The 27,704-nt window shown below is 43.0% G+C and overlaps 1 protein-coding gene across 2 annotated transcripts; it reads left to right on the top strand.

Moving 5' to 3' along the window:
- Positions 1 to 22,763, top strand: GTF2A1 (general transcription factor IIA subunit 1). Of its 2 annotated transcripts, none has more exons than XM_063440490.1 (9): positions 1 to 841; positions 4,589 to 4,690; positions 4,772 to 4,955; positions 5,067 to 5,131; positions 5,360 to 5,435; positions 12,865 to 12,998; positions 15,001 to 15,324; positions 15,682 to 15,771; positions 20,478 to 22,763. In XM_063440490.1, exons 1-9 carry the CDS (start codon positions 812 to 814, stop codon positions 20,583 to 20,585), a joined length of 1,113 nt encoding a protein of 370 aa, XP_063296560.1. In that variant the 5' UTR covers positions 1 to 811; the 3' UTR covers positions 20,586 to 22,763. The 2 variants fall into 2 exon arrangements, with proteins under 2 accessions (XP_063296560.1, XP_063296561.1); XM_063440491.1 differs by lacking the exon at positions 1 to 841 and adding an exon at positions 2,145 to 2,164.
- The last annotated feature ends 4,941 nt before the right edge of the window (positions 22,764 to 27,704 follow it).

Below are 27,704 nucleotides of genomic sequence, written 5' to 3'. Positions count from 1 at the left end.
ATATAAAGGAGAGAGACGGCTTGGAGCAGACGGCTGAGACGGCCCTCCGAAACCTGGCCTGAGTACCCCTCTATTCCCCCTTCACCCTCCCTCCCACCCCGCCTGGGGCACCTCCTCTCCTCTCTCTTCACCCCAGGGGGGCAATCTCTGATCTGTGACCCCCCTGTAATATAGGGGGCTTTATATCGCCCCTACTGCCTCTATCAGCCCCCCTTATTGTGATACCCCCTGTGTGAAGACGGAGGGGGCTGTTATTTTATTGCCCTAATCCCCATATGTGGGGGGAGTCCTTATAACTGCCCCATCCCCCCTATCACCCCCTCTCACTGGGCGGGAAGGGGAGCTCTGGTATATTCCTTTCTGAATACCCGCTGTGTGGGCAGGGAGTAATCCCTTTTATACCCCCATATAATACCCCTCTAATTTATCCTCCCTGTATAATACCCCAAGGGGTAATTTAACCCCTCCCCCCATGTAATCTCAGTTTGTGCATATAGTAATCCCTTTAATTGCCCCCACCCCCTCCATATGTGTATTTTATTACCCCCCATGTAAATTCCCTGTGCGGGTCATTTATTGCCCCCTCCTGCATTTAAGTGCCCTGTTGCTCCTCCCCATATGTAAACCCCCCACCTCCTGTGTGAGTTCCTTTATTGCCCTTTTTGTATTATCTGTTGCCCCCCTACATTGAGAGTGAGGGGGAGGTGTGGGTTGCTGGTAAGGCTTTCTTCCCTTTGTTTGTCGATTGGGAAAGAGGGGTATTTAGGACAGGGATATATATACCCCCTTCCTAATCACTAAACTGTTGGATATGGCGTCTTCGGCTAATGCCAACCCCGTGGTAAGGACCCCATGCCCACCCCTGGGGCAGATAACGAGTGGTGGCTTGAGACAAAGAATGTTGGAGTGTGGGCTTGTGTGTTGGGGAGCGGGTAGAATGTTGGAGTGTGGGCTTGTGTGTTGGGGAGCGGGTAGAATGTTGGAGTGTGGGCTTGTGTGTTGGGGAGCGGGTAGAATGTTGGCGGGTTCACCCCATTCCATCTGAGAATGTTTGTGTCAGTGAGTGATGAAGGGGTATTCACTGATCCTGAGTAGGAGAGATACATCTGTGGTATTGAAGGTCACTGCCCCTCTCCCAGGGACCTGTACAGTCTGGTTTAGGAGGTTCACCATGTGAGCTGTGTACCCCAAAGAAATTGGAGTTTCATGTCCCCAGAGAGACCATTGCAGGCTGCTGCTTATATATTCTATTCTATTTCTAAGGCTGGGGTGCCTCAGAATTTTTATTTTTTTATCATAATAAAATTAAAAATATATATAATAATCCAAAAACCTGCTGAAATGCTGGGTTAAGCACGTGTTGTGTCTTTTAACTCCCTCCTAACAGCCTCCTTGTGGGGCAGCAGGCAGCTCACTGCCCAAACATGGCTCCCCCTGACTGCATCCAGCCATATATACAGTCAGCAAGGAGGGGAAGGTGCTTGGCTGCTGACGTCACCCCCAGTGTCACCCCACCTCCCCCTTTTATGAGGCTTTAAATAGGAGCAGGCACTGGGAGGGGGAGCAGTGCAGGGAGAGGCTCAGCTTCATTGCTGTCATGCCTGGTCTCTTGTATAGGGGGGGAGGGACACAGTTCTGCTCTTCCTGTTTATCCATTACTGTATGCTGTGTAATACATCTGCTGCACCACTGTGGCAGTAAAGTATATAATGGAATAGATCTAGAATGCTCTATAGAGTTAGAATTCGAATTTTCATGTGTTGTATTGTGTATATATCTTTTGTACGTGGGGGCAAGAACATATGCAGGTTTGGTTGCAATTTCAAATTGTGGGCCTGCTGTTTTTCCAAGTCTGGCTATTTTGATCTTCGATTTGAAATTAATCTTGAATTATTTATTTAGTATATAATCCTCATGGTGTAATTCCTTGGTAGCTTGAAGGCTTATTTAAATTCTGTTAGCGTGATGTTTGAGTGTCGGTTGTCATCCTCAAAGACAGGATTATAGTGTTTGATCTCTGCTTGTTTGCATAAAGTTTAGTAAATATTAATAACTTTAAAATCCTACCAGACCCAATATTCCCAATTAAAGATTATTGCTGTCCCTTGTTGTAGAGTTTTGGCTCACTGAGCAGCATGGAAGATGTAATCCACAAGAATACCAGGTTTAGCTTAAAATATAGAGAAGATAGCAATTGACTTTGTCTATATTTTTTTTATGCATCTATAACAAAGGATTGCATAATTTTATATAACTTGTGGGTTTTTCAGACCACTTATCTCTAGCAGAGGGTCATATCATTGTACAGCGCTGTGGCATGTGTTGGCACTTTAGAAATAATAATTGGAACTCCTAGTTCAAAATCAGCTGTAGGTATAGCAAATGGGCATTATAGCTGTACAGCGTATTGCAGTATTAGAGCTGTAGGCTTGTTTATCCCTAGTCTTTGCTTATCACCATGTAACTGTCTATATAGATTTATGATGGTTATAATTCTCCCTAAGTAGCACCTTGGCAGGTCATCTTACTGTCTGCTGCGATAGGTCTAGGCACTGTGTAAGATGTTCTTTTGGCATACGATCCTAGCAACTGCTGTACTAATAAGGTGACATTGGTGTATGTATACTAGTAACCAGTCCCAGGACTGCGGTTGACTGATAGTGGCCATTACTGTGGACTTCTTTGTTCAGCTTGGTATTTTCAAGTTGCTCTATTTTATTATGGATTATTAAAAGAACGCTATAGTGTCCGAAAAAATGTAATTCTGGAATGCACCATTAGGTTCTTGGCACCCAGTCTCTCCGGATATTTAAAGGAGACCACTATAGTGCCAGGAAAACAAACTGGTTTTCCAGGCACTATAGGGTCATTAGGTCCCCCACCCTCGTGACCCCTCCCTCCCGTTGGGCTGAAGGGGTTAAAACCCCTCCAGCCACTTACCTTTCTCCAGAGCCGGGCTCCCTCAGCGCTGGGGAACACTCCTGCTAACGTTGGCGCCGAATGTGCTGCAAGAGCAGCGCGCGCATTCAAAACGCCCATAGGAAAGCATTACTCGATGCTTTCCTATGGACGTCCATAGTCTTCTTACTGTGATTTTTCAGTGAGAATCACGGAAGTGCCTCTAGCGGCTGTCAGGGAGACAGCCACTAGAGGCTGGATTAACCCTCAGTGTAAACATAGCAGTTTCTCTGAAACTGCTATGTTTACAGCCGCAGGGTTAAAACTAGAGGGACCTGACACCCAGACCACTTCATTGAGCCTATATTGGTCCTTTTAAGGTGATTTTACTCACTTTCTCCCTCGCCACAACTCGCTCAGCCTCTGTGGCTGATGTTGATTTTGATTATTTCTGTTAATCCAATGTAGAGAATGGAGATGTTGAATGCCAGTGCGGCGCACACACAGTAGGCACCTCTAGTGGCCATCTGAGTAACCCCCTCTAGAGGTGTATCTAGCCAGCAATATAAAGTGTTTGATGCTAAGGCTGCAGGGACATTCTATAGACACCGGAACCGCTACATTAAACTATAGTGGTTCTGGTGACTTGAGTGTTCCTTTAACTCTATTTTGAAGTTCTAATCAATGAAGACATTACAGTATTTTAGACAGTCTTTTAAAGGGTTCCAAACTACACGGATGTTTGCAGACGTGGAAAAATTGATATCATGCAATGCACGTCACAACATATGAATGTCTGATGTAATCCAACCAGTTTTCATCCCTTAAGGAACCATTTTGCAACCATTTCGTGTCGATTTGTTTGGTGATTTGAAAAGCCTAATCTCTGGATTTAATTTATCACATTCCTGTATAAAAGTTTTTTTGCTGTTGGCTGTCTCTGTTGTTGGACAGGTGTGGATGGAAGAGACATCTGAGTATTGAATTCTAATCTAAGCCAGAAACCAGGTTATCTTATTTCTAGGTATTTAGTTAAACATGTCTGCAGACTGGGCTTAGGCAACCAGGATTAACTAACACTTTAGACTGTTAACGGTCTGTTAATAGGAACTGCAGTTTCTCAACTTTGAGCTTCAGAACTAGTGTAATTTGAAAACCTAACTACTTATTGGGTCATCCTTTTAGTGATACTTGACCGGTTAAACGTTTTCGCCATTTTTGCTGGAATCAGAAAGCTTTATAGTTGATTGAATTGGTTTCCCTGTCCTGATAGTCAGCCTTAAGATATGGAAAGGATAAACTGATGTACTACAACTTGCGTGATACATTGTAGGTGAGCTAAGCCATTTCTTTTAAAGGAAGGCTGTGCAGTAACTTAACTGTTTTAGAATGGGGTGCAAGGCAAACATTCTTAGTTTTGTGGTTATTCACTCATCTAGACTTTGTAATTAATTCACTAAACTCTGAATTGAAAAGAACTGAAATCCAGCAATACCCAGGCTGGAATTGTTAAGTTAAGCTTGAATTTTTCAAATTCTGTTATTTCTGGCAAATAATTATTTGTAAACATTAAGTGTATAGAGGTCTGCAATACCCCCTAGAATATAATGTGCACTGAAATAGATCCATTGTAATGAATTGTTCTTATATTATTTGATACATAGAATTGGGACACTATTCTCTCTTGCAGCCTAAATTGTACAGATCTGTCATTGAAGATGTCATTAACGATGTACGAGAACTCTTTCTGGATGAAGGGGTCGATGAGCAAGTCCTTATAGAGCTCAAGACTGTAAGTAGATACTGTACTGTGTCCAGCGTTGTTGTTGTTGTTGGTTGTCCTGTTCTGTGTTAACGGAACTGTTGTTTGCAGCTGTGGGAGAGCAAGTTAATGCAATCAAAAGCAGTGGATGGGTTTCACTCCGAAGAGCAACAGCTTCTCCTGCAAGCTCAGCAACAGCAGCAGCATGCTCAACATCACCATGTGCATCAACAGCAACAGGCGGCCGCCCACCAGACGCAGGCACAACAAGTTCTTATCCCTGCTTCACATCAAGGTACGATTGGTGGTAACTATTTGCTATTTGTTGATACCAGGCTAGGTGTTGTAGTGGGATTTTATGGTGAACTGTGTTTTTTAGGTGTTCTAAAATCCATTCTCTATTCAGCCCCCCAGCAGCAAGTTCTACTTCCAGAATCCAAGCTGATCCATCATATGACCCAGCAAGGCTTGGTACGTAAGAAAAACACACACAACCCTGTCTGACTTACATGTGCTATCTGTTTTGCTTAAGTTTTGTCATGAGATTATTCACAAAATTAAGTAAAACTCCAATTGCAAACAAGTAGGCTGACCATACCAAGCTCAGTCATGTTTATTCACATCTGTAAGCAGCCAGGAGTGTTGTGGAGTCAGCAGCACAGTCTGTGATTTTATATATATTTTAACTGTTTCTTTTAGAGTTCAGCAGCGGCAGCCGCCACCTTGGCTTTACCAGCAGGTGTGACTCCTGTTCAGCAGCTCATCACTAATTCAGGTAAGTGCTTTAAGTGATTTTCGTATCCTATTACCAGTGGTGGCACACCCGTAGACACGTGGGGCAGCACCCATCAGATTGCTGCCATAATAAGTACAGACTGACCCATTGATATTGAGGGATGGCTGTCTGCTTATGCTGTTGTGAACAGCTGGACACTTGTAAAATGAAAACACACACAGACCTGCTGTCTGATCCTGGATGGGATTTTTAAGATGTCCCACTCAATATTCAGCAGGGCATCTGAGCCAATGTGTCCTTTGTATAATGGTTTGTCTTACAATCTCATTGTCACATGAGATTTAGCATAAAGAATAGCCTAGGAGGGGGCGTGGCTAACTGCCGAACCGAGCGGTCGCATGGAGTGAGAGCTCCGTGCTTTGGATGACTTCACAGCTCACTACTCTCATCACACACAGCCCTCCAGCGACTGCCAAGCCTGGGAACACAACCTCTATGATGGCGCCTGCCAAACAAACAATTGACGGACCAGATCCGTCCCGCTAGAAAAGACCGCATGCGGCCTACACAAGATGGCGACGACGGGCACGCCTGCTCGCAGCTTGCCGATAGCGAGCCCGACCCTGAAGGGGACCCCAGCCCATACACTGACGCTCCGGTAACGAAGAAACGGCTGTACCTTATGCTGCAAGACTTTAGAGTCACCCTGCAATCTGACCTCTAGAGGGCGACCAGTGAGATTAAAAGGGAGATTTCTGACCTGGGAGAACGCACTAACCAGCTAGAAGCCCGCACAGAAGACATATATATACACCAAGCAGAATGCGCTGGGAAACACAGTGCAGCAATTGGCAGAAGAACAAACTCAGCTCAAACGTAAGTTGGCTGATTTAGAAGACCGGTCCCGCAGGAATAATGTTAGATTCCGCGGGATACCTGAACACGTGGGCACAGAAGAACTCCCCACATTTATCAAAGGGCTCTGCGCAACATTACAGCCTGACATAGCAGATGGAGTGTGGCTCCTAGACCGAGCCCACCGACTGCCACGACCACCGAGGTTGGCACAAGATACACCTCGAGACGTGGTTGCTAGGTTTCATTATTTCACCTCCAAGAACGCTCTGCTAACAGCGTCACGCAAAATTGACAAGCTGCCTGAACCATACACTTCTAACAATATATATGCGGACCTGTCTGCCTTAACAATGGCCCGGAGAAGAGATTTCATCACGGTGACGAAAACGCTGCGGAACCACAACATTCCATATAGATGGGGATACCCGACGAAATTACTCGTACCACCTAACCCCACGTAACTATGAGATATGCTATCCGACACACATAACATGGGGAAACTGTACATGGCCGATTAGTATCGGGCCACGTGTTGAAACTGAATAAGTATAATGATGGCGGAAGGAAGGGATCCTGGGAATGTTCTACTGCTCTAATGTTATAATGCTATTATGATGCAATGTATATGTGAACATAGCAATGATAATCATGAGGGCTGTGTAACCATACCTAGCATGTAAGTCATCCATACCTCGCTCCTACCACCGAGCGCACCCCAAGGATGAGCGTAGGCATAGGCACGGTGTGCTGGCCTGCGCCTCAACCGGAGAAGGCGCCGATCGCTTTGAGGGCGCTGTGTTACATACTTTAGTTTTAAGAAATGGTTGTCTGTTATCCCCGGTATTACTCCCTATTTTCCCTACCATATCCCCCCTGAGCCGAGCTATGCCACCATCAAGTCAAACACGCTTCTCAAGATTTAGCATGCCACTACCCGCACCAAATGGATAACACTTTAAAAATTCTCTCCATGAACGTTAAGGGTCTCAATAGCCCACACAAACGCAGGCTGGAAGCCCAGGAAATGGCCAAATCCAAGGCGGCTATAGTATGTCTACACGAGACTCTCTTTAGTATACGCAAACCACCAATCCTCAGGGTCAAACACTTCCCCCAGGCCTACCATGCCATGTCCAGCACAAAATCAAAAGGGGTCTCACTTTATTTTTACAGGGACTGGGTTTTTACACCCACCAAACAATACATCAGTAAAGACGACAGGCTGCTCATATTGGTAGGTTCCCTAAATGGCCTCCAAATGACGATTGCCTCCCTGTACGCCCCAAACGACACACAGAAGGATTTTCTCACTAAGGCGTTCCGCAAATTCGGTCAATACCAGTCAGGGCACACCATTGTACAAAACAGCCATCATTGTCTATGGGGCGACACTTGGCGAATCTATTAAACTCTTCGGATTACTACGATGTATGGCGCAACCGCTTTCTGGGCGCAAGGGACTATACATTTTACTCCCCTGTCCATATGACATACTCCAGAATAGATCTATGCCTCTTCAACAAAAGCACACTACCGCATGCCATTGACATGCACATAGGCCCCATCACATGGTCCAACCATGCCCCCCTGATAATAACAATGAAAATACCACACGCGGCGAGAGGGTGAGGAGCCTGGCGTCTCAACGAGACCCTCCTGGAGAACCCTCACCACTTCGAGCACATACGCGATACCCTAGACGCATACTTTGCAATTCATGCACACTGCGAAACCACACTCGCTACACAATGGGTAGCCCACAAGGTAGTTATGAGGGGGGAATTTATAAAGTTGGGAGCAAACACCAAGAGCAGCGCATACGGAGCAGACCGAACTCACTCAAGACATAGCTGACACTGAGGCTGACCATAAATCAAACCCATCCAGACAAACGCCTACAAGCACTCAGGACCAAACTGCGAGACTTGCAACTACAAACCACAGAGAAACATATGCGATATTTGAAACAAACTCACTACACGCTTGAGAACAAAGCTGGCAAGCTTCTAGCTGGCTGCTTGAAACAAAAGTACCTTCAGACCAAGATCCCCTACATTGTTTCCAAACATGGGGACAAACTCTACAACCCCCAGGACATAGTGAACTCATAAGCGGAATACTACACATCACTTTACCAACTCCACACGGACCCAGGGACCCCCCAACCCTCTAAGGCAGGAATAGACTCCTTTTTGAACAAAGTCACCCTCCCCTGTATATCCCAAGATATACCTAACCAGTCCCTTTACTGACGAAGAACTAAGGGCGGCCATTAAATCACTCCCCAAGCGCAAATCTCCGGGCCCAGATGGCCTCTCGAATTATTACATTAAATTCACGGACCTATTAGCCCCTCACTTCTTAAGACTATTCAATGATATTAAGTAATCTGGCAAAATGCCCCGAGAAATGCTAGAAGCTTTTATTGTCACTTTGCCAAAACCTAATAAACCCCCCACACACTGCGCCAACCTGAGACCAATATCGCTCCTCAACTCGGACACTAAATTGTACGCCAAAATGTTGGCTACAAGGATCAAAGCACTCTTTCCCACGCTTATCTCCGCTAAACAGGCGGGGTTTGTGCCAGGCAGGCAGGTGGGGGACAACACCCGCCACTTCCTAAATCTTATTGACTGGGCAAACCACTCCTCTCCACAGGGCGGCCTGGTGCTGGCGTTGGACGCCGAAAAGCCGTTCGACCGCTTGCACTGGCGATATATGGCACAAACTTTGGCTAAAATGGGTCTCCCACAGGCCTTTCTAACAAGTATCATGGCCCTCTATCAGTGTCCATCGGCAAGGGTCTTTAGCACTGGCTTTCTGTCAGCGCCCTTCACCATACATAATGGCATACGCCAGGGCTGTCCATTATCACCACTTATCTTTATTCTATGCCTCGAACCTCTAACACGACTCATAAAAGAGAGTACACTGATCCGAGGCCTATCAACCCTGGGTGGGACACAGAAGTTGGCTTTATTTGCCGACGACATACTCATGTTCATAACACATCCCGTCAGCTCCATCCCAGCACTGTTAGAACTACTCAGAGTACGGGGAGATTTCATTTTATAAAAACACCGCCAAGACACAAGCATTACCGATCAATCTGCCACACCAAACACAAACGCAACTAACCTCCGAATACACCTTCGACTGGCGCAAATCATCCCTCACGTATCTGGGGATCAAACTGACAAAAAACCACCAAACCATACCTAAAGAGAACCACTACCCTGTCATACACAAAATGCAAACAACCCTGGAAAAATGGGAGAACCTAGAGATCTCCTGGTTGGGCCGAGTTAATACAATTAAAATGATGGCTCTGCCTCATATCTTATACCTCTTTCGCACGATCCCAATATCACTCCCCAACAAACTAATCAAATTAATGCAATTGGTTATTAACGCACACGTCTGGACACGAAAGCCCCCAAGAGTAGCCCAGCGCAACCTAGGCTTCCCCTTCGCCAAAGGGGGCCTGGGCCTTCCAGATATCAAAACGTACTATAGGGCCACATCTCTAGCACAGGGCGTACACATCCTGAGACTCAAGGATAATTCTCACAAGCCTCTGTGGCTAACACTGGAGGATGCCTACCTGCACCCACACAACACGTCCTGCATATTGTGGTCCAGTGCCCCCGTCAAGCCTGAGGGAGCGTACCTGTCACGCTGCTCCCGTTTCCTGCTGAGCTCATGGCGGACTTGGAGCCACCTGATTGTGGACCCGCACCTGCTCTTCAGAGAAGCGCCGCTAGAGGCCATGACCATTTTCTCCCCAGACCTACCCATAACGAGCTGGATAGCAAGGGGCATATACAAAATAAAGGACCTACTGGAGGGAGGTGAAACGTTCCCCGATCACCAGCGAAACAAAGAACAAAACATATTGCTACCCCATACGTGCAGAACAAACGAGATGCCCAAAGACCTACTACCCACTCAGGTCCTCTCCACTAAACTAGGGAAACCCCTGTCCATGTGCTACAATGCCCTTCTGGAAGGTCAAGCAGGTGAAGTCAGATCCTATATGACACAATGGGAGGGAGAGCTAGGCTACCAACTGACTTTGGCACAATGGTATGAGGCACTGACAAACACGAAAAATGCCTCCAAGAGCCTCTCGCTATGGGAGGCATACTGCAAAATAGCCATGAGATGGTACCTAGTACCACACAAACTAGCACGTATCTGCACGGGTTCCTCTGGGCTCTGCTGGCGCTGTGAGGGGGAGCGGGTACCATGCTACACATGTTTTGGGATTGTCAGGCTTTAGGAACATTCTGGAAACAGATACAAGGACTTATTGTGAATACTACCGGCCTCCTGATTCAGTTGAGACCAGAACATTACCTATTACATATGATACCTGGGCTCTCACTGCACCCCCACAAGAAAGTACTAATAAACATACTTACAGCAGCAAAAATTCTAATAGCCCAAAACTAGAAAAGCAAAGTAGTACCCACCATAGTGGCACTCGCAGAGAGAATGGATGTTATAAGCTTCTATGAACGCATGGCCAGCAGGATCCGGGATCAGGGAAATAGATACGATAAAGACTGGGCAAGCTGGAACCTCAAGCCATGATTTCCCATAACTAGTAGAGCACCCCAGGCTTCAGGCATTACCGGTCACAACCCAGACCCGTCTAACTAATGTTATAGCACCCAAAGAAAGACTAAGAATGATTATGAGAACGCTAACCAGACCGTGCAGGCACAGGGTAGCAAGGCTGGGGACTCTGTCTCCACTCCAAGTTTAACTTACCTTCCCCCCCCCCCCCCCCCCCCCCCCCCCCACAATTCTGCCAACACAATACCGAATGCACAAAGTCCGAGCCTAGGTATGAAGCTAAACTAGTTCAGGAGCAAATAGTTAACCAATCTTTGTTTGTAATGAGCATGTAATAACTGTTCAATGTTGTGTAAAATGTAATATTCAAATGGCAACATTGCTGATATCGCACTGACATGTAAACCTGATGTAACCAACACTGACAAATGTATGCTTGTTCATGCTGTTGGCAAAATAAAGTCTATATATGGAAAAAAGAATAGCCTAGGATATCACTTACAACGGGTTTTGAATTCAGATAAGAACTGGTTTAAATTTGTTTAAAGTGCTTATGAAGGTTTCTGGTTTTAGTTCTTTAAGTGTATAACCGCAAAATCTTGACTCGCAGAAATGCAGACTCTTCAATGATAAAACTCCTGCTTTATTTTTACTTGGTAAAAGTATTCCATAGGCTTTTTATAAAGCTTTTTTTCATATGTGCCACCTATAAATAAGTGCTTTTAAAAATAAATAAATAAAAAGTGCTTTTTATTCTAAGCACAAAGCATGTAAAGCAGCGAATGTACTGACTGAGGGAGTTAAAATCAAAGCACTTAACAGCAATGCAATAATGGAATTACGCTAGTGTATTTTTTATAAAACTCCCATACAATTACAATAGTGGCTTCTAAAATTCCTCAAACTCAACTTCCATAGAAAGCAGCCATACACAGAATCTGAAATACATGGGGTGCCCTCCTTTCAGGATAAAGCACAACTATGCCAATGCTTGACATTCCACAGCAGGTACCTGGGGGCCGTTTCTGGAGTCAAATGCTTGTGATAGTTGCTCTGAAATAGAAAATGCCCTGCTTGTTCCCAGCATAATATTTGATAATATAGACTTTGAAATGTAATGCCCCATTTGGGTAATTCCAGAGTTTTCTTGCTAGGGTCAATTGACGGATAATGCACCATATCTACTTAAGCTTGTTGCATGGGTTAAGGTGGAAGGTACCCCCTGTCCGATTTTCTATCTGTTAATTAGAGCAAATAACTCTGCTGCTGCAAACACACTAACACTTGGGTGGAACATTTGAGGATCAAAGTTTAGTTATTTACACGCATAGGTTTCTCCAGACTTTCCCTAAAATGTGTTCTGTGTTGCATTTATGTGAAGCCAAATGCTGGATCGGAAAAACCTCAATGCACTGTGCGTGGGGAAAAAAAAACTATTGAAATAATCATCTTTTTTTTTTTTGTTTTTTTTTAAATTTTCCCTTTAAGAAAAATATATGTACTAGTTTTCATTTTAAGATCTGTTCTGTCCAAAACGTATTCAGAATCAAATGATGATTTGTTATGTAGCATGCTAGTCTGTATATTCATGTGAGGTTTACACTTTTAGTAAACCAATTACTTTAATCCATGTTAATTAGGCTTGTGTCTGCAGAGATAACATGCACCTTTTCACTGCAACAATTCTATAAAAAAAACATCCAACAGGCCTTAGTCCCATTGTTTTAAGCTATTCAACATGATTGATTAACCTGTTTGAGTGGTCATCTTGCAAAAACTCCATCATTAACAATGTCTTTTAAAGGTGTATAACAAATCAATTCTGTGCTGTTCAACTAATCTGAAAAGTTAATCTAAATATGAAATACTATTTTTGCAAACATTAAAGATTATAACAACCTGTGAAGATGCTTCTTCACGTGTAAAAATCACTATTTACTCGTATTTCCTTGAATTTTAAATCCAATATACAGTTTCTCTAAAGGAGGATATCATGTACTTATTCATTTACTTATTTATCTGACAGGTCAACTCTTACAAGTGGTCCGGGCAGCTAATGGAGCACAGTACATCATTCAGCCTCAGCAGCAAATGGTCCTGCAACAACAAGTCATCCCCCAAATGCAGCAAGGTGGGGTGCAGGCCCCAGTAATCCAGCAGGTAATGGTCAAAGAATATGCTTCTCCAGAGTCTCTTTAAAACAAATTTTAAAAATGCTTGCATAGCTGCAAATGTTCAGCTAATCTCTCCAAAATATATTTTTAAATACAATGTACAGAGTGCAAGAACCTCTGGTACAAGACTGTTCAACAGTTTGCAGGTGATGTTCACCTGTCATATCCTGGTATCCCTTAAAGAACATGCATTTTAATGTGTACATTGTGCTCGCTAAACTATCACATGTATAGGCTAACTAAACTCCCTGCTCGGTAGTGCATGCAGCATTGCCACTGATTGCATTTGCATGCACAACTGTCTCTTCAGCTCAAAGCTGCTCCGGTGTGTGGTAGAAACAAACTTGTGGTAACTATCTCTATATATACTGTCAATTTCATAAACTGTGTATTCGAACTGGCTTTTGTAGGCTTGTGGTTTGTTTTGATCAATTCCACATTAATTTTTTATGTGGTGCAGTTCTAATTTTACGTAACACCAGGGATGAGCTGTTATTTGTACAACGCCCACGTGAATTGATGATGGGTCTACCTGTGACAACACATACATTATTTGCACGTCAGTATACTATGTTAAAGGAACACTAAGACAGGAGTACTAACCTGTATTCCAACACTTTAGTGTCCTTGTCCCTAGTAAAATATAGGTGTCACCAAACCCCCTCAATCTTGTAATAAAAATAAAGTAAAAAACAGTTTTGTATTACTCAGCCTTGTTGCAATGCAGCCACCCATCCCATGTGTTCCCTATTAAGGGTTAATAATGTATAGGGGTGTATATAAAAAATATCCCTTTCTGTCTCATTAGAGATTTTTTGCCAGAGGCTCAAGGAAGCAAGGTGAATGGTTAGAGTTGGGACCCACCTAGGGGGATCTGCCTTGATGTTGGCAGGTGGGCTCATCCTCTCATGGCCATTGGAGGTAACTAAAAGGCCTCCATTTGTTTTAAAAATACATAGGGATAAAGGAGAGAGCGCAGGCAACTAGTTTTTCTTTGGTTTTTACTATAATTTGGGGCTGATGTGTACTGTAGTCATTGCAGCCGCCCAGTAGTGATGGGAGTTGAGTGCAGGACTTTTCTTTCTGCATTTGTAATAAAAATACTTTTTTTTTTTGTAATTTTATTTTTAAATTTGCACTAAGGCTTAAAGCGTAATGTCCAGCACATCTAGAATCAGTCGTGAGTTAGGTCAAATTAACTCGTTTCCATGATAGAAGTGAAATTCAGTTTGTTCGTGTTAGAGATGCTAGTCACCAGAACCACTGCAGCGTAATGTAGTAGTTCTGGTGTCTATAGTCTGTCAATGCACTGTGAAAGCTATGTTTACATTGGTGCCTAGATACACCACTAGTTGTAGTCACGGGCCTACTAGAGGTGCCTCCTGTCTTTTACTTTTTTTTTTAACGTTCTGCATGGAAACCCTGGATGCTTCCCACAGATGTGTATCTCAATGGGTAGATGCTGATTGGCGCAGCAAGGCAATTTGCTGCGCATGAGCAATAGTGTTGGATTGGCTGAGTTCAAGATTGATCTCTGCCATGGAGGCAAGACTGGTGAGGAAGAAAATGAAATACCTTTTTAAACTCCATTCTGAGGGTGCCCGGGGACCTAGGCAGCCACTCCAGGACGGAAGTGTTGGGAATACAAGGAATGAGGAGAAAAGGGGGCTTTGGTAATGCCTTGCACTGGCAGAAGAAACACTGTTGTCCATGAGTATTCTGTTTGACGTCTGCCACTATTTGACTGATTAGAACAGGGTAGCCGAGCTTATGGAAAACATTCCTGGAATCTTACACTCCATGTCACAATTGAGGACTCTGGGTAATTAGCTGTACTCTGTGCGTTGTTTGCTCTGCTGAAGATATTTGGAAAGCATCTTAAGATGGAAAAGTTGACTGTCTAATACAAATGCTGTTGTGTTTTTTTTTTTTGTTTTTTTTTTTCCTCAGCATAATGACTGAAAAGCATTTAATCTTTTTTCTTTAAGGTTTTAGCTCCTCTCCCTGGGGGTCTCTCACAGCAAACAGGAGTGATCATACAACCCCAGCAGATATTATTTACGGGCAACAAACCGTCTGTCATCCCTACCACCATGTCGGCTACACAGGCCTCTGCCCAGGCCCATCTTACCATGGCAAGTCAGCAGCAACAGCAGCAAGCGCAGCAAGGACAACAGCAGGCGCCACTGGTCTTGCAGGTAGATGGAGCAGGTGATACCTCTTCTGAAGAAGATGAAGACGAGGACGAAGATGATTATGATGAGGAGGAAGAGGACAAGGAAAAAGATGGTGAAGATGGCCAGGTGGAAGAGGTAATCTTTACTTTTGACTGCATACCTGGTAAACCATCTCCCATGCATGTCTTGCAAAGGCAAAGCCTCTTTATTTAGGTTTATGTTTGATACTCCGGGTGTCAGGTGATCATGCCAAATAACATTCACATACCTTACTGCCTATACACCACTGTTTCTCCATTTGTTATGCATTAGTAAAGCCTCATGCGACACTATCGAACTCTTGTAGATTAGCACATATTGACACTGAATTTTCTAGATCAGGAGTGTCTGCACAGTTTGTTTTATTGTATGTTTCTAGTTATCCTTGTGGAATAGCGTTGAGTTTCCTGTTGGTTCCATGTTTTGTATATAATCATGCGCCCTTTATTTCAGGAACCACTCAATAGTGGAGATGATGTGAGTGATGAAGAGGGCCAGGAATTGTTTGACACAGAAAATGTTGTTGTCTGCCAGTACGATAAGGTAAATGAAGTGTTGGCTCATAGGCCTCTCATGGTAATTAATCATCTCCATCTACAGGATTGAGCAATAAATCGGTTTTGCAAGGCCATCTCTTTAGATTTTACTCCATTGCTGCAATGCATGGAACACCTAATTCTAACAATGGAGGATCTGTCCCGTTGCGGAGACAAAATCACTTAAACAATCTGTGTTTGTGGTTTCCCACCTTCCTCCCTGCAATCTAGATCATAATGCACCCAGAAAAGATTTAAATTGCAGTTGGGTGGACAGAAAGCATCATTGCCTCCTATTTTCCCTTCCCCTCTGTCCCCCCCAAATACACCCCCCCCCCCCCTATATTTAAGAAAGTAGCAAGTAGTTTCTCTATTTGGGGAGTGTGACCTTTGGCAGATCTCACAAATTCTACATTTTGATTGTGGGAAATCTAAATCTTGCACCTTACTGTAACATCCTCACTGGCTGCTTGGTAAATAGCGGAATGCAGGGTACAGCACACTAGAGAGCTTCTGTAATGGTTTTGTAAATGTCTTGGTTGGGTATATCACATACTAATCAGGAACTGGTTATTTGGGTTCCTTCAATAAGTCTGCCAAATGTAAGGTCAAAGGTATTTTCTGAAAAAAAGACGGTCTAAGACGTGCTCTGAGCAGATCTTAGATGTTATGTGACCCCTCTTAATAGGTACATTTTTCAAATACAGAATTGTGCACTCATATTGGCCTCAACAGCCTGGATTCTTCACGACTCAAATTCAGCAAGGTCCTGAAATAACTCCTTAAAGATTCTAGACCATGTTGCCATGACAGCATTTTGTTTTATCTGTGGATTTGTTAGCAGTACATTAAGTGGGAGCTTCACAGAATTCTAAAGGTTCTCTATTGGATTGAGAACATGACTGCAGAGGCCACTGGAGTAAACTCATAGCCATGTTAGTGGGACCAGTTTGAGATTGTTTATGCTTTGTGACCGGACTTATTAACCTGTAGCTGTGATCAGCTGTCTCTGACCTATTCAAACTCAAGTTCGGAGTTAAATCATGTTTCTTCCCCATATTGATGTTTGAACTGAATAACTTGGTGCTTTTTTTTTTTTGCATTGATTTGCTGCCACTTTACTTGGCTGACTAAATATTGGACAGGAAGAAAAAGTGAAAGGACTATACACTTAATTAGGTGCCACTGCTCATCAATGCAACTTCATATAATGCTCTAAATAGCCTGAAGTAACCCCTTTAATGCTGTTGCCTGAATAAAGTTCTTAAAAATATATGAAGGAAGCTACTGCACAAGCGAATATAAGCAGAGCTTTGACCTTGTACAACCTAAACCTTTCCGATTGTGCTTTTACCGTAATTAGCTTTGTTCAGCTGTCTTACCTAGAAAAATCACCCGTCAAAAGCAGCTTGAATTTGTATGGAGTTTACATGCCCTACTAGTATTTTGTACTAGACCACTCTGTCATTGAGAAGAGGGGCTTTCAGCTGCAGCAATCCTTATTGCCAATCGCTGCAGCTGTAACAAGCACAATAAAAGGGAACTGGTTCCTTGTCTAAATACTCTGTGATGTCCGTCTTTATGCTTATTTGTTCATAGGTTATCAGAGACCCTATGAACAAAAGATTGATCACACTTTTCATTTCTAATGTTTATAACCTGGGGATAGACTACACATGTGCAGGGCTGCTGCCAACCTCTTTCCACAAGGGAGCACCTGGACTTTAATGTCGTCATATGCATTCAGAGTTTCCAACCTCGGCTAACAATCTGCTCTCTATAGGTGTAGCAATATAGTTTGCTTTGCTGTATGTTCAACAGAACATATATTTCAAAATGTCTTCTAATGTAGCCTATTTGGAGTGCATGTGCTTTCCAAATCTGCATGCTTACTTGTGGACAAAAACACAATAACTAGTGTCTGAATCATTCTGTAATTCCCATTTCCTTCCACTAGATGGCAGGGGTTGCTTAGTGTTAAATATACAAGTTCATGTGCCTTTTATCTTGAATTTAAAAATGAACCTGTAAAAAAATGTCACTGCTATTAAAGGGACATTCAGGACACCTAAAGCAACTTGGCTTGCTTAAAACTGTGTGAAGTATGTCCTCCTCTCCCACCCGTTTTCAGAATAACAAAGCCTCATTGAAGTTGTAGTTTTAAAACTTTTGGGGGGGTCTACCTTTTTGGGCACCCCTGCCCTAGACCCAATTCTCACAGGTGTGATAGCATGTTGCCTATACTAGATAGCATGTTGCCTATACTTCAGGGCGGCCTATAACTGCAGGAGCTGGACGTTTAGAGGGAGGGAACGACTTTTTATTAAACCTTCCTACCCACTTCAGGTTTCTTTTTTTTTTTTTTTTTTTTTTTTTTAAATTCTTTATTTTGCTGTGCAGGTGAGTACAAGGAATCAACAAACGCCACAACAGCGTCTTGTAAGATATACATTGGTATAACAGTGGCATGAGAGACTGCACATTTTTATAATTATAACAAGCTTGGTTAAAACAGATGTCATTAGCGTGAAGGTAAATAAAATGTAGCAAGATAACTGTCGTTCAACAGGGCTAAAACGTCAATGGTGTTGGGTATACATGTGTAATACAAAATAGCTGTATTTTGACGGTCAAACTTAGATTAGGTTCATTATCAATATTAAGTTACTGTAAGCTCTATTAAGGTTATCCACCAGGGGGCAGCAGAACGCCAGGCATATTTGTATGCCTAGATAGCTCAGTTAGAATAGGCAGAGAGCTTAGAACACCTACCACATCACATTGCAAACTTTTACAATTGAAACAAATCAAAGTAACTGATCAAAGTAAATCAGGTTTAAGAAGTAGGTTAAAAGGCAATTGTTCCAAACAGTTAACAGTGTAAACTTAACATGTAGTGATACAGGAACCGTCCCCGACACTGTAGTATTACAATGTGGGAAAGTCTGCTTTGCTGTCTGGGTTCAGCCTATGCCTGCAATGACAATCCGTTGGTGTTGTGTGCAATATTCCTGCGAGGCAGGGACTGGGGCAGTGTCCTGAGAGGTAAGTGTCAGCATCAGCATCTCACCGATAAATCCTTTGGGCTTCTGCGTTTGTTTGGCGCATGGAGTAGATAGGCAGAGGGTTGTGGCTGATCTGTGCACCCTGGCTCGGTAGCTGTTCCCCTTTTTCACTGGCTTAGCTGTAGTAGCGCTATGCTGTGTCATTTGGTCCTTCCCTCGCCTTGGGTAATTAGAGGGTCGTGGAGGTATCCGTTTACGGCGGATGATCCTCCGTTTGCGCTGCATGTGCAGAGAGGCAGTGTCTCGGGGTGCTGTCCTCTCAGGTGGCGTTGACGCCGTTGCTTTGGCTTTGCTTGTCTGCTTCGGGCGGTTAATGCCCCTCTGTCTCTCCCTCCGCTTTGTCATGTTGCCGGTTGATTGCTCCCGTGGTGTATTTGCCATAATCGGGTGCTGCAGCCGTGTGTGAGAGGGTGTGTGTTGTCGCTGTGCCAATGTAGCTGGTTTCAGGGCAGGTGATGGGTTCCTCTCTCCCAATCTCTCCCAAAATTTCTGGCATACCGCCTCAAATTTAGCCTGGAAGGCCACTGTCCATTCTTCGGCTGTCTGTGCCGGTAGATTCGCGGCACTGCCGGCAGCCATCTTGGCTTGGCCTCGTGGGGTCGCTTGGTCGGAGTTGCTCTTATAAGTGTCCCAGAGGTGAGCGTTTACCATTAGCTGGTGGACCGGGATGACCCCCGCCGGTCCAGAGGGGGGGAAGCGAGGGCCCGCCGCCAGATACCCGGCGTGGTGTTGCAGCTGGGGAGCGGCCGTCTCCCCTGCGCCTGCCATGCTTGTAGGCCTCACCGTGAGTTTAGCTCGGTTCTTCGCTTGAGAGGTATCGTTCTCCTCACTCCGATATCAACTCTTGAATGGTGGCCTTATAATCACGATTGTGTGCCGGTGTGGCAGTGAAATTCAGCTTTAGTTGCCAAGTTTAGCGGGAGCTGCTGAGATAAGCGTCTTCACAGCTCTGCGGTCAGGCCCCGCCCCCGTCAGGTTTCTATTAATACAGGAGATACCTTGTTCTTGCGGATGCTTAACAACCCATTTCTATAGATAATGCATTAAGAAATGTGGTGACCAGACCATTGCTTACTACAGCCCTAACACTGGATTACATCTCCTTCCTGTTTCTGTGATGCATTACAAATCCTAGGCAGCTATGATTAAATGATTTTAATTGATGTGTCTGAATTTAGGTATGGGTCAAAAATAGAAAACATGTAGCCCTTCAGTTAGTACTGAAGAGAACATAAGCAAGAGAGGGAAGGGTCTGTAAACCTCTCGGTTGGTTGCTGGTCACCAGGTGACCATTCTAGAGTTTTGGGACTTTTTGACAAACAGTTTTCGGTAACTCAACCATTGGCTCTACCTGCAAAAGGCCTTTATAGAATTATTATAATTACTTTTTTTTCTCGAAGTCTGTGATAGCTGTCTTACAGTAAAAACATTTTGGAGTTAAGAGTGTGGCTTGATATTTGAGTTGAGATCCAACAAACCTCACATTTAATATTGAAGATGGCACTTTTAGAACAACTTTTTTTTTTTTTTTTTTTTTTAAAGCATGTGTTTAACAGATTTATTGAAAGACTCAAACTGTTCATTCTCAACGCCCTGCGGTATGCTTATTCTAATTTGCATTTGTTTTTCTATTTAAATACATGTATAGATCCACCGGAGTAAAAACAAGTGGAAATTTCATCTCAAAGATGGGATCATGAACCTGAACGGACGAGATTTTGTCTTCTCCAAAGCCATTGGAGATGCCGAGTGGTGAGGCATCTGACCCCTTCACTCAGTCAAGGTTTCCATGGGCGGAAGGTGATTCAGTGATTCATTGTCAAAATATCAGCCCTGACTACTGGAGACATTTCATCTTTCCTGGAACTTAATACAAGAGACTGAAAAGTGCCCAAATACTCCACTAGAAACCATGTACTGGAGCGATTCAAAGGACACGTGCCGCTAGCTTCTAAGCTGCTGCTTTAGGTGTAACGTTAACTTGGTCTTGACTGGACAAAGCTGACCCCTGCAGCGACCATTTTAAATTAATGTGCAACTCTTTTAAATTTTTCTCCTTTTTTTTTTTTTTTAACTTTTTGAGTGTTTCTGGCTTATTGCAGAGATTGTACTAACCTTGCATTGGCTGCATTAGAAACTGCAGACCTATTGCTACTGTTTTTTTTTTTTTTGTCTGGTGTGCTGCAGTTCCAGACACAGTCCTTTCACCTCAATGTCCTCCTGGCTTCCAGTTGAAAGCGTGTATTGCTCATTCTGCGTGTGCTTTCTGTACTTGCAGGCGAGCACCTCCTGTTTTTGTTTTGTTTTTAACAACTGCACCGGATATTTAGAATTCTTCTTACACATGTTCTGTGGTCGGGTAAGGGGGGACAGGTGCCACATGCTTACAAACTAATGTAGTGTGATTCTACAATTCTAAATCTGGTCATTTGTTCCAGCATCCAACGAATTGCTAATATTTTGAATAAATCTTAACTTTTGCACTAAAAAAATAAAAAAAAAATCTTGACTTTCGGGGGCCCACTTTAATATCACATTGAGAGGACAGTTTTATGTTGCCCCCATATTTAAAATTGATATTTGTGAAATATTACAAATTTGCGGGAACTCATTCTGCAGTCTCCTTTATTTTTCTGTGCGAACGGTGATTACTGGTTACTAAACTGTTTCTAAACCAGTCTGATTGCAAACGAACGATGTTCGAACGGCCTTCTGTCTAGTGCCTAAATAGACACTGGAAGCTTGCAGGGTACACCGACACATTTTGGTAGAAAAATTGATTGCTGCAGCATAACATTCTTTTGAGGTGTTTGGAATATATGGCTAGCTTTTTATTTTTTTTCTGGTTTTGCCAAGGTTTACTTAAAACTGGAAGATGTCTTTAAACTTTAAGGCAAGTCCTAGCAAGACATTGGATTCACTCTTAAGAAGCGGAGTTGTCACTTTACTAAATGCGTCCATTTTTCCATTCCTTCCCAGAAGATACAACTTAAATCACCTTGCCGCCTCCTCACAATGTGCTTTCAAGGGAACGGTCAAGAAAAACTGCTTCCGTGGGATAGCTATTTTAAATAAATCCCCCATCTATATGAAATTACATTTTGCCAAATGTTTACAATTTTAATTAAGTTCTGTCCTTTAAGGGATGTGGGGAGGGGAAGAGTTGCTGTGTTTTGTTTTCATTTCAATTTAGTTTTTCTCCTTTCTGTATTTTCCTTAAATGGTTTGCAAAATGAGCCACTGGGCTGTTAAATGGGACCAAAGGTACCTCAATGTGCCTTAAATAGTTGGTTTCCATCATTGTGTTTTTGTAGTCCATGAACGCTCCTGTATTCCAAATTACAATGTGTCCTGTTCCTGTTTTTGTATTTGTGCAGAACACCAATTTCTAATGGTCTCATGCAGCTCAGACTTTGCCCTATATATGCCCAAAGACTTTTTTTGCCAATCTGTGTCATGCATTTTTCTTTTGACAAATAATTTTAGGGGATGGAGCTGGATTGTTTTTGTTTTAAATTATGTAGAGCTGTTCTCATTTAAATGTCTGTTCCTGTTCCTTTTTATGGGCTGACACAGGGGTAGGTAATGTCTGGCACTTCGGCTGCTGTACGCTATGCCATGCGTGGCAGACTATCAGAGCTAGTCGACTGCTGTTAGGAGTGTCAGAGGCTGCATATCCTTGCACTGAAGGAACCTTTGAACTGCTGTTGTACATACAGTTGTGCAGGAGGGGGGGCAAAACTATTTATTATGTTTGTAAAATTCTGTACAATTGCAGATTAAGGATGCGTTTATTTTGTTTTCATTTTTTTTTTCTTTACGGAATTGTTTTTCAAATGACATGCTTAGAATCGGATTTTAGAAGACTTATTTGATCTATAAGTTTTAATATTTTAACTTTGCAAATACCTTTTAATTAAAGTTATTTTAGAAAGTGTGTCTTCAGTGTGTTTTGTTTTGTTTTTTTGTTTTTTATATATAATGGTGTCAAGCCAAAATTCTGCATTTTCTTTAATTGTATTTGAAAGTTGAGCATTGATGGCTTACGGTCACAGAATGTCTGACTGGGTAAATATTTATTTTAATTTGCTTTAATGCCTTCAAAGATTTAACATAAATTCCAGACCCCTAAAGCACTTTAGCTTTCTGAAAAACTTTGCGTGAAGTGTACTTTTTCATTTTGCAAAAAGTGCAGCTTTCTCTAGAAATTGGCACTTTTTTTTATAAAGTAACCCAGTTAGTGCCCTGGCTTTCAAACAGACATCCAATCCTGTAACTGGTTTGGTTAGCTCAGTGGAGCTAAACACAAGAGTAAACAATTGCCCAGAGCACCTGCCATGCAAAGGCATTCAGCTGCATTGGGGGAGGTCTGATTGGACAGCAACAGTCTGGGAAGGGTTAGAAGGGGAGGACATTCAAAGGCTGACTTGTTTTGTATTTGGGTACTGGAGTGTCACTTTAATAAATTTGATAGGTTTTGATCTTACTGGTAGGCTGTGGGGTTATTTGCATGCTCAAATATTTTATAGCTTTTTTTTTTTGCAGAATGCTACACTATATAAGCCAGGGAGAAAAGGTGATCCTTGTCTAATGTATGCACATAGTCTCAGCCCCAACAGCACTGGGTGAGCAGCTTTTTAATTCACAACCTGGCTGCAGACTGTCAGAGAAAATATAAACCTGTCGTAATATCCTTAATATATTGCTCCCTGGGCGTTCTCTCCTTTTAGTGCAATATAGAGTTAAGATCAGTGGCTGAGCTTTGTGCATACAATTAATATCCTTTTGTGGAGTGTGGTGTTGCAAAGGTGCAGCATTCAGATTTTTTTTTTTTTTTTTTCCCCACAAATAAAAGCTGGGTAATAAAAATGCCCCCCCCCCCCAATTATTCACAATCATCTACACAGAGCACACCCCTCGCACACACAGATCCCTTTACACATCTGCATCTGTTAATGTATGTCAGGGTGTGTCATTGTATGTATCTGCATGTTTTGTGTCTGTATTTATATCAATGTGTGTCTCTAAATCTGCATGCATGTGTCGGGGTTTGCATCTGTGTGACGGTGTGCGTGTCGGTGGCTAAGAAATTTATACATTTGAAATAAATGCAACTATATTAATTACGAACCTCTTGTTGATGGGAGGGATACAATTTATGGAAATGGGCTGCCAAGAGGTACTCAAATAAAAAAAGTTGGGAACCACTACTCGAACATGACATGTGGAACATTAAGGCTATACATTTGAAAGTCTGAGATACAACTTATAGTTTTAAGTAATCAACAATCGTGTGCATTTTAATTTTCTTAACTCCCGTATCTAAGCAGCAATAACAATTGAGATGTTACCCTTATCATTCACAGGGCAGGTACTATTGAAAAGGTTTAATACCAAAGTGCTGTCTGTCTTCCAGACTCCTCCCCTTCGACTCCTGTAAAGGACAACACCCTTACCTCCCACTGTCGCTGGACATACAGGGCAGGTAGCATTACCTTTTAAGTTTATATTTTATGTGTTATTGATACCATGAGTGAAAGGCTTAGTTTGGGCAGTCTTTCTGCCCGAGTTAGACTTTGATAGACAGCCATTTAACACTTGCATGGGTTTCTATGTTTCCAATAGGCCTGCATGAAATGTGCACACAAGATTTTAATGATTTTATATTGTATATCACATCTACACCCACCCCACCAATGGCCTCATTTGTTCAGAAGACCTATTCAATCATGAACCTTCTTGCACTCACTATGTAATCTGATCTAAAGATAGGTCTCAAACTGGCTTTCCTTTGGGGCCAGAAACAAACTAATTGAAATCTTGGCATATCTCCCAACTTTGGACCTAAACAATTATCTTCTTACAGGGGAAAAAAAAAATAGGTTTGATAAGAAAAAAAATCTCTGTAGTGTAGGATGAAGTTGAAATTCTATGAAAATTCTCCTGACACCACCTGCTGGTAAAAGTACTTTAACCCCTTAAGGACCAAACTTCTGGAATAAAAGGGTATCATGACATGTCACACATGTCATGTGTCCTTAAGGGGTTAAAGGACCACTATAGTGCCAGGAAAACATACTAGTTTTCCTGGCACTATAGGGTGAGGAAGGGGTTAAACACATACCTTCTCTCCACCGCCGGGCTCCCTCGGCGGTGGGGTCTCTCCGCCTCCTTTCCACGTCATCGGCTGAATGCGGCAAGGACTGCACGCGCATTCAGCCTGTCCACAGGAAAGCATTCTCAATGCTTTACTATGGACACTGGCGTCTTCTCACTGTGAAAATCACAGTGAGAAGCGCCTCTAGCGGCTGTCAATGAGACAGCCACTAGAGCCTGGATTAACCCATAGGTAAACATAGCGGTTTCTCTGAAACTATGTTTACAGCAGAAATGGTTAATCCTAGATGGACCTGGCACCCAGACCACTTCATTAAGCTGAAGTGGTCTGGGTGCCTATAGTGGTCCTTTAAGGCACAGACTTTACTTCAGAGAACAGAAGACGTTGTTGTAGCTTAAGGCAGATAATTGCACCATCAGCCTTGTCGGGCAGAGAGAAGACAGACTTTTAAATCTGGTACCAGAAATGTGCACATGTTGCCATAACCTGTAAACAGTCTGACGGGAGAATGCCAGAGGCTGCATTAATAACCCCAGCGCCTCCAGGTGCTAATAGAAAGGAAGTCCCCAGCTTCCCCACATACTCATCAGTGGTTCTTGCACCGTCACAGAAACCGCAGATTTAATCCTTAACATGCTGCTACTGCAAGGTGTTCGCCTTTGTAAACGAGCTGTCTCCTCCAGTCTCCAGAGAAGAGAGGCTGAACTCCTCTCAGTCAAAGAACCTGCAAAATTCCAAGTAAGACTTAAAAGATATAGGTAAAACCTTTTGTACCCATACGTAGTGTGGCCAGAAAAATAACTGCGGTCTCTCTGGACTGGGAGTAGTATTCATAGTTTCATTGGTTCTGTCCATTCCAGAGTGGTGGATGGAGCTTAACCGTATTGCTGTGGCTATGGCCGAGAAATTAAATATCTCTAAATAAGAAGCTTTTCTGACGGAAATGCAGCACATACATACTTCATAACACCAAAGTGGTAATGGTGCTTGGCATAACTTCTTAACTTAATTTAGGAAAATGGAAATTTTTATCTTCCCTTTCTAGAACTATAATTGTCGAGGTCAGATGTTATCCTAATATTACCATCCTGTACATGTTAACCTGTAGAAGACAATAGACCTATTCTATGATCTGTTTTTTGGCGGTTTGCAAGAGAACATTTCCCTGTTGAAAAATGTTCTGCACAAAATCTGTTGAATTAATTGTATGGGATGTTTCCCAAAGAGGTCTATTTTTTATTTTATTTTTTTGTCCAGCCTAACTAAGAGAAACTTCTTTCTTCAAGCCCCTCTTCTTCACAAAGCTTTTCCCCAAATTTGGAATCTCTTCAAACAAAACCAAAATTAAAATACTCAAGTGATCTATACTGGTCGGCAGTAACGAGTATAAAAGCACTTCAAGAAATCACTGCTGTAAATTAAGTAAGAGCTTGGTCTTGTCCGTGGCAAATCCTTAGAATGAGGTCTTTTGTGTTATCAAAGCAGTTAAACATGGGTTATTTTCTCCAAAGGAATGCCTCTTCATACTCCTGTATCACTGAGTCCAAAACAAACCATTCTTTCAGGTTGACAGGAACAGACTGGTTCAGCAGAAGTGATCATTTTATAATGTGTTGTGGGAAAATGTTCTTCATTCCCTGTTGGCAAACAAAGATGGACATTATCTAGACTCATCTTATTAATCACTATTGAAAAGAAAGCTTACTCCAAGATAAAGAAGGCCCTATAATGTTTAAAGAGAGTGATTACTGAGGTACCTCATTCTGTCTTGTTTACATCTGTCTTTCATTGTACCAGCAGGTATTGAACCTTATAAAATTGGATACTTTATTAGTATAAGATCCATATTTTGTTTTCTCTTTTACTACCTCTGCCATTTTCATAAGCAGAGAAGAGTCAAACAGACATTGCTGTGGGCTAATATTTTTACATTGACTTTGGGATTGTCAAGCATCCTTTACCTTTTCCTTGTATACACACCCAAAGTTATTAAAAGAGCTTAGTGGTGTACTAGCAAAACCATTAACAGATTTAGTTAACCAATCATTGCTAACAGGAGTAGTACCAGAAGATTGGAAATTAGTGAATGTTGTACCCATTCACAAGAAAGGTAGTGGGGAGGAGTCTGGCAACTATAGGCCAGTAAGCCTTACTTCAGTCGTGGGGAAAGTAATGGAAACCATGTTAAAGGATAGGATTGTTGAACATCTAAAAAACACATGGATTTCAAAATCAGAGACAACATGGGTTTACTTCAGGGCAGGGCCGCCATCAGGGGGTGGCAACCATAACGGTTGTCACGGGCTGAGGGGCCCGGACAGCTTTGGCAGTCCAGGGCCCCACAATTACTCTCTGCACCTATATATAGCGATGATCGCTATATAGAGGTGCAGCCGCGGGCTCTCGGCTCCCTATACTTGCAGAGGGGGCCCAGCGGACTGCAGCTGTACTTTACAGCATTTCCCTCACTCTAACTCCCGCGAGACGTGCGGCCGTTAGAGCGTTGCCATGGGTTACCATGGAAACGCTCCTCGCGGCGCGCACACCACATCTCGCAGGAGTTATAGAGAGGGAAATGCTGTAAAGTACAGCTGCAGTCCGCTGGGCCCCCTCTCCAAGTATAGGGAGCCGGGGGGCCCCACCATGGCACCGGACCACCAGGGATCATGGAAACTCCCCCCCTCCCTGAACCAGGTAAGAAACAGGGAGGGGGGAATAACAGATTACATTTACATTATTACATTACATGCATACACT

This window comes from Pelobates fuscus, chromosome 13 (genome assembly GCF_036172605.1).
Source record: "Pelobates fuscus isolate aPelFus1 chromosome 13, aPelFus1.pri, whole genome shotgun sequence".
NCBI lineage: Eukaryota > Metazoa > Chordata > Amphibia > Anura > Pelobatidae > Pelobates > Pelobates fuscus.
This window is presented reverse-complemented; position numbering and strand designations above follow the sequence as displayed.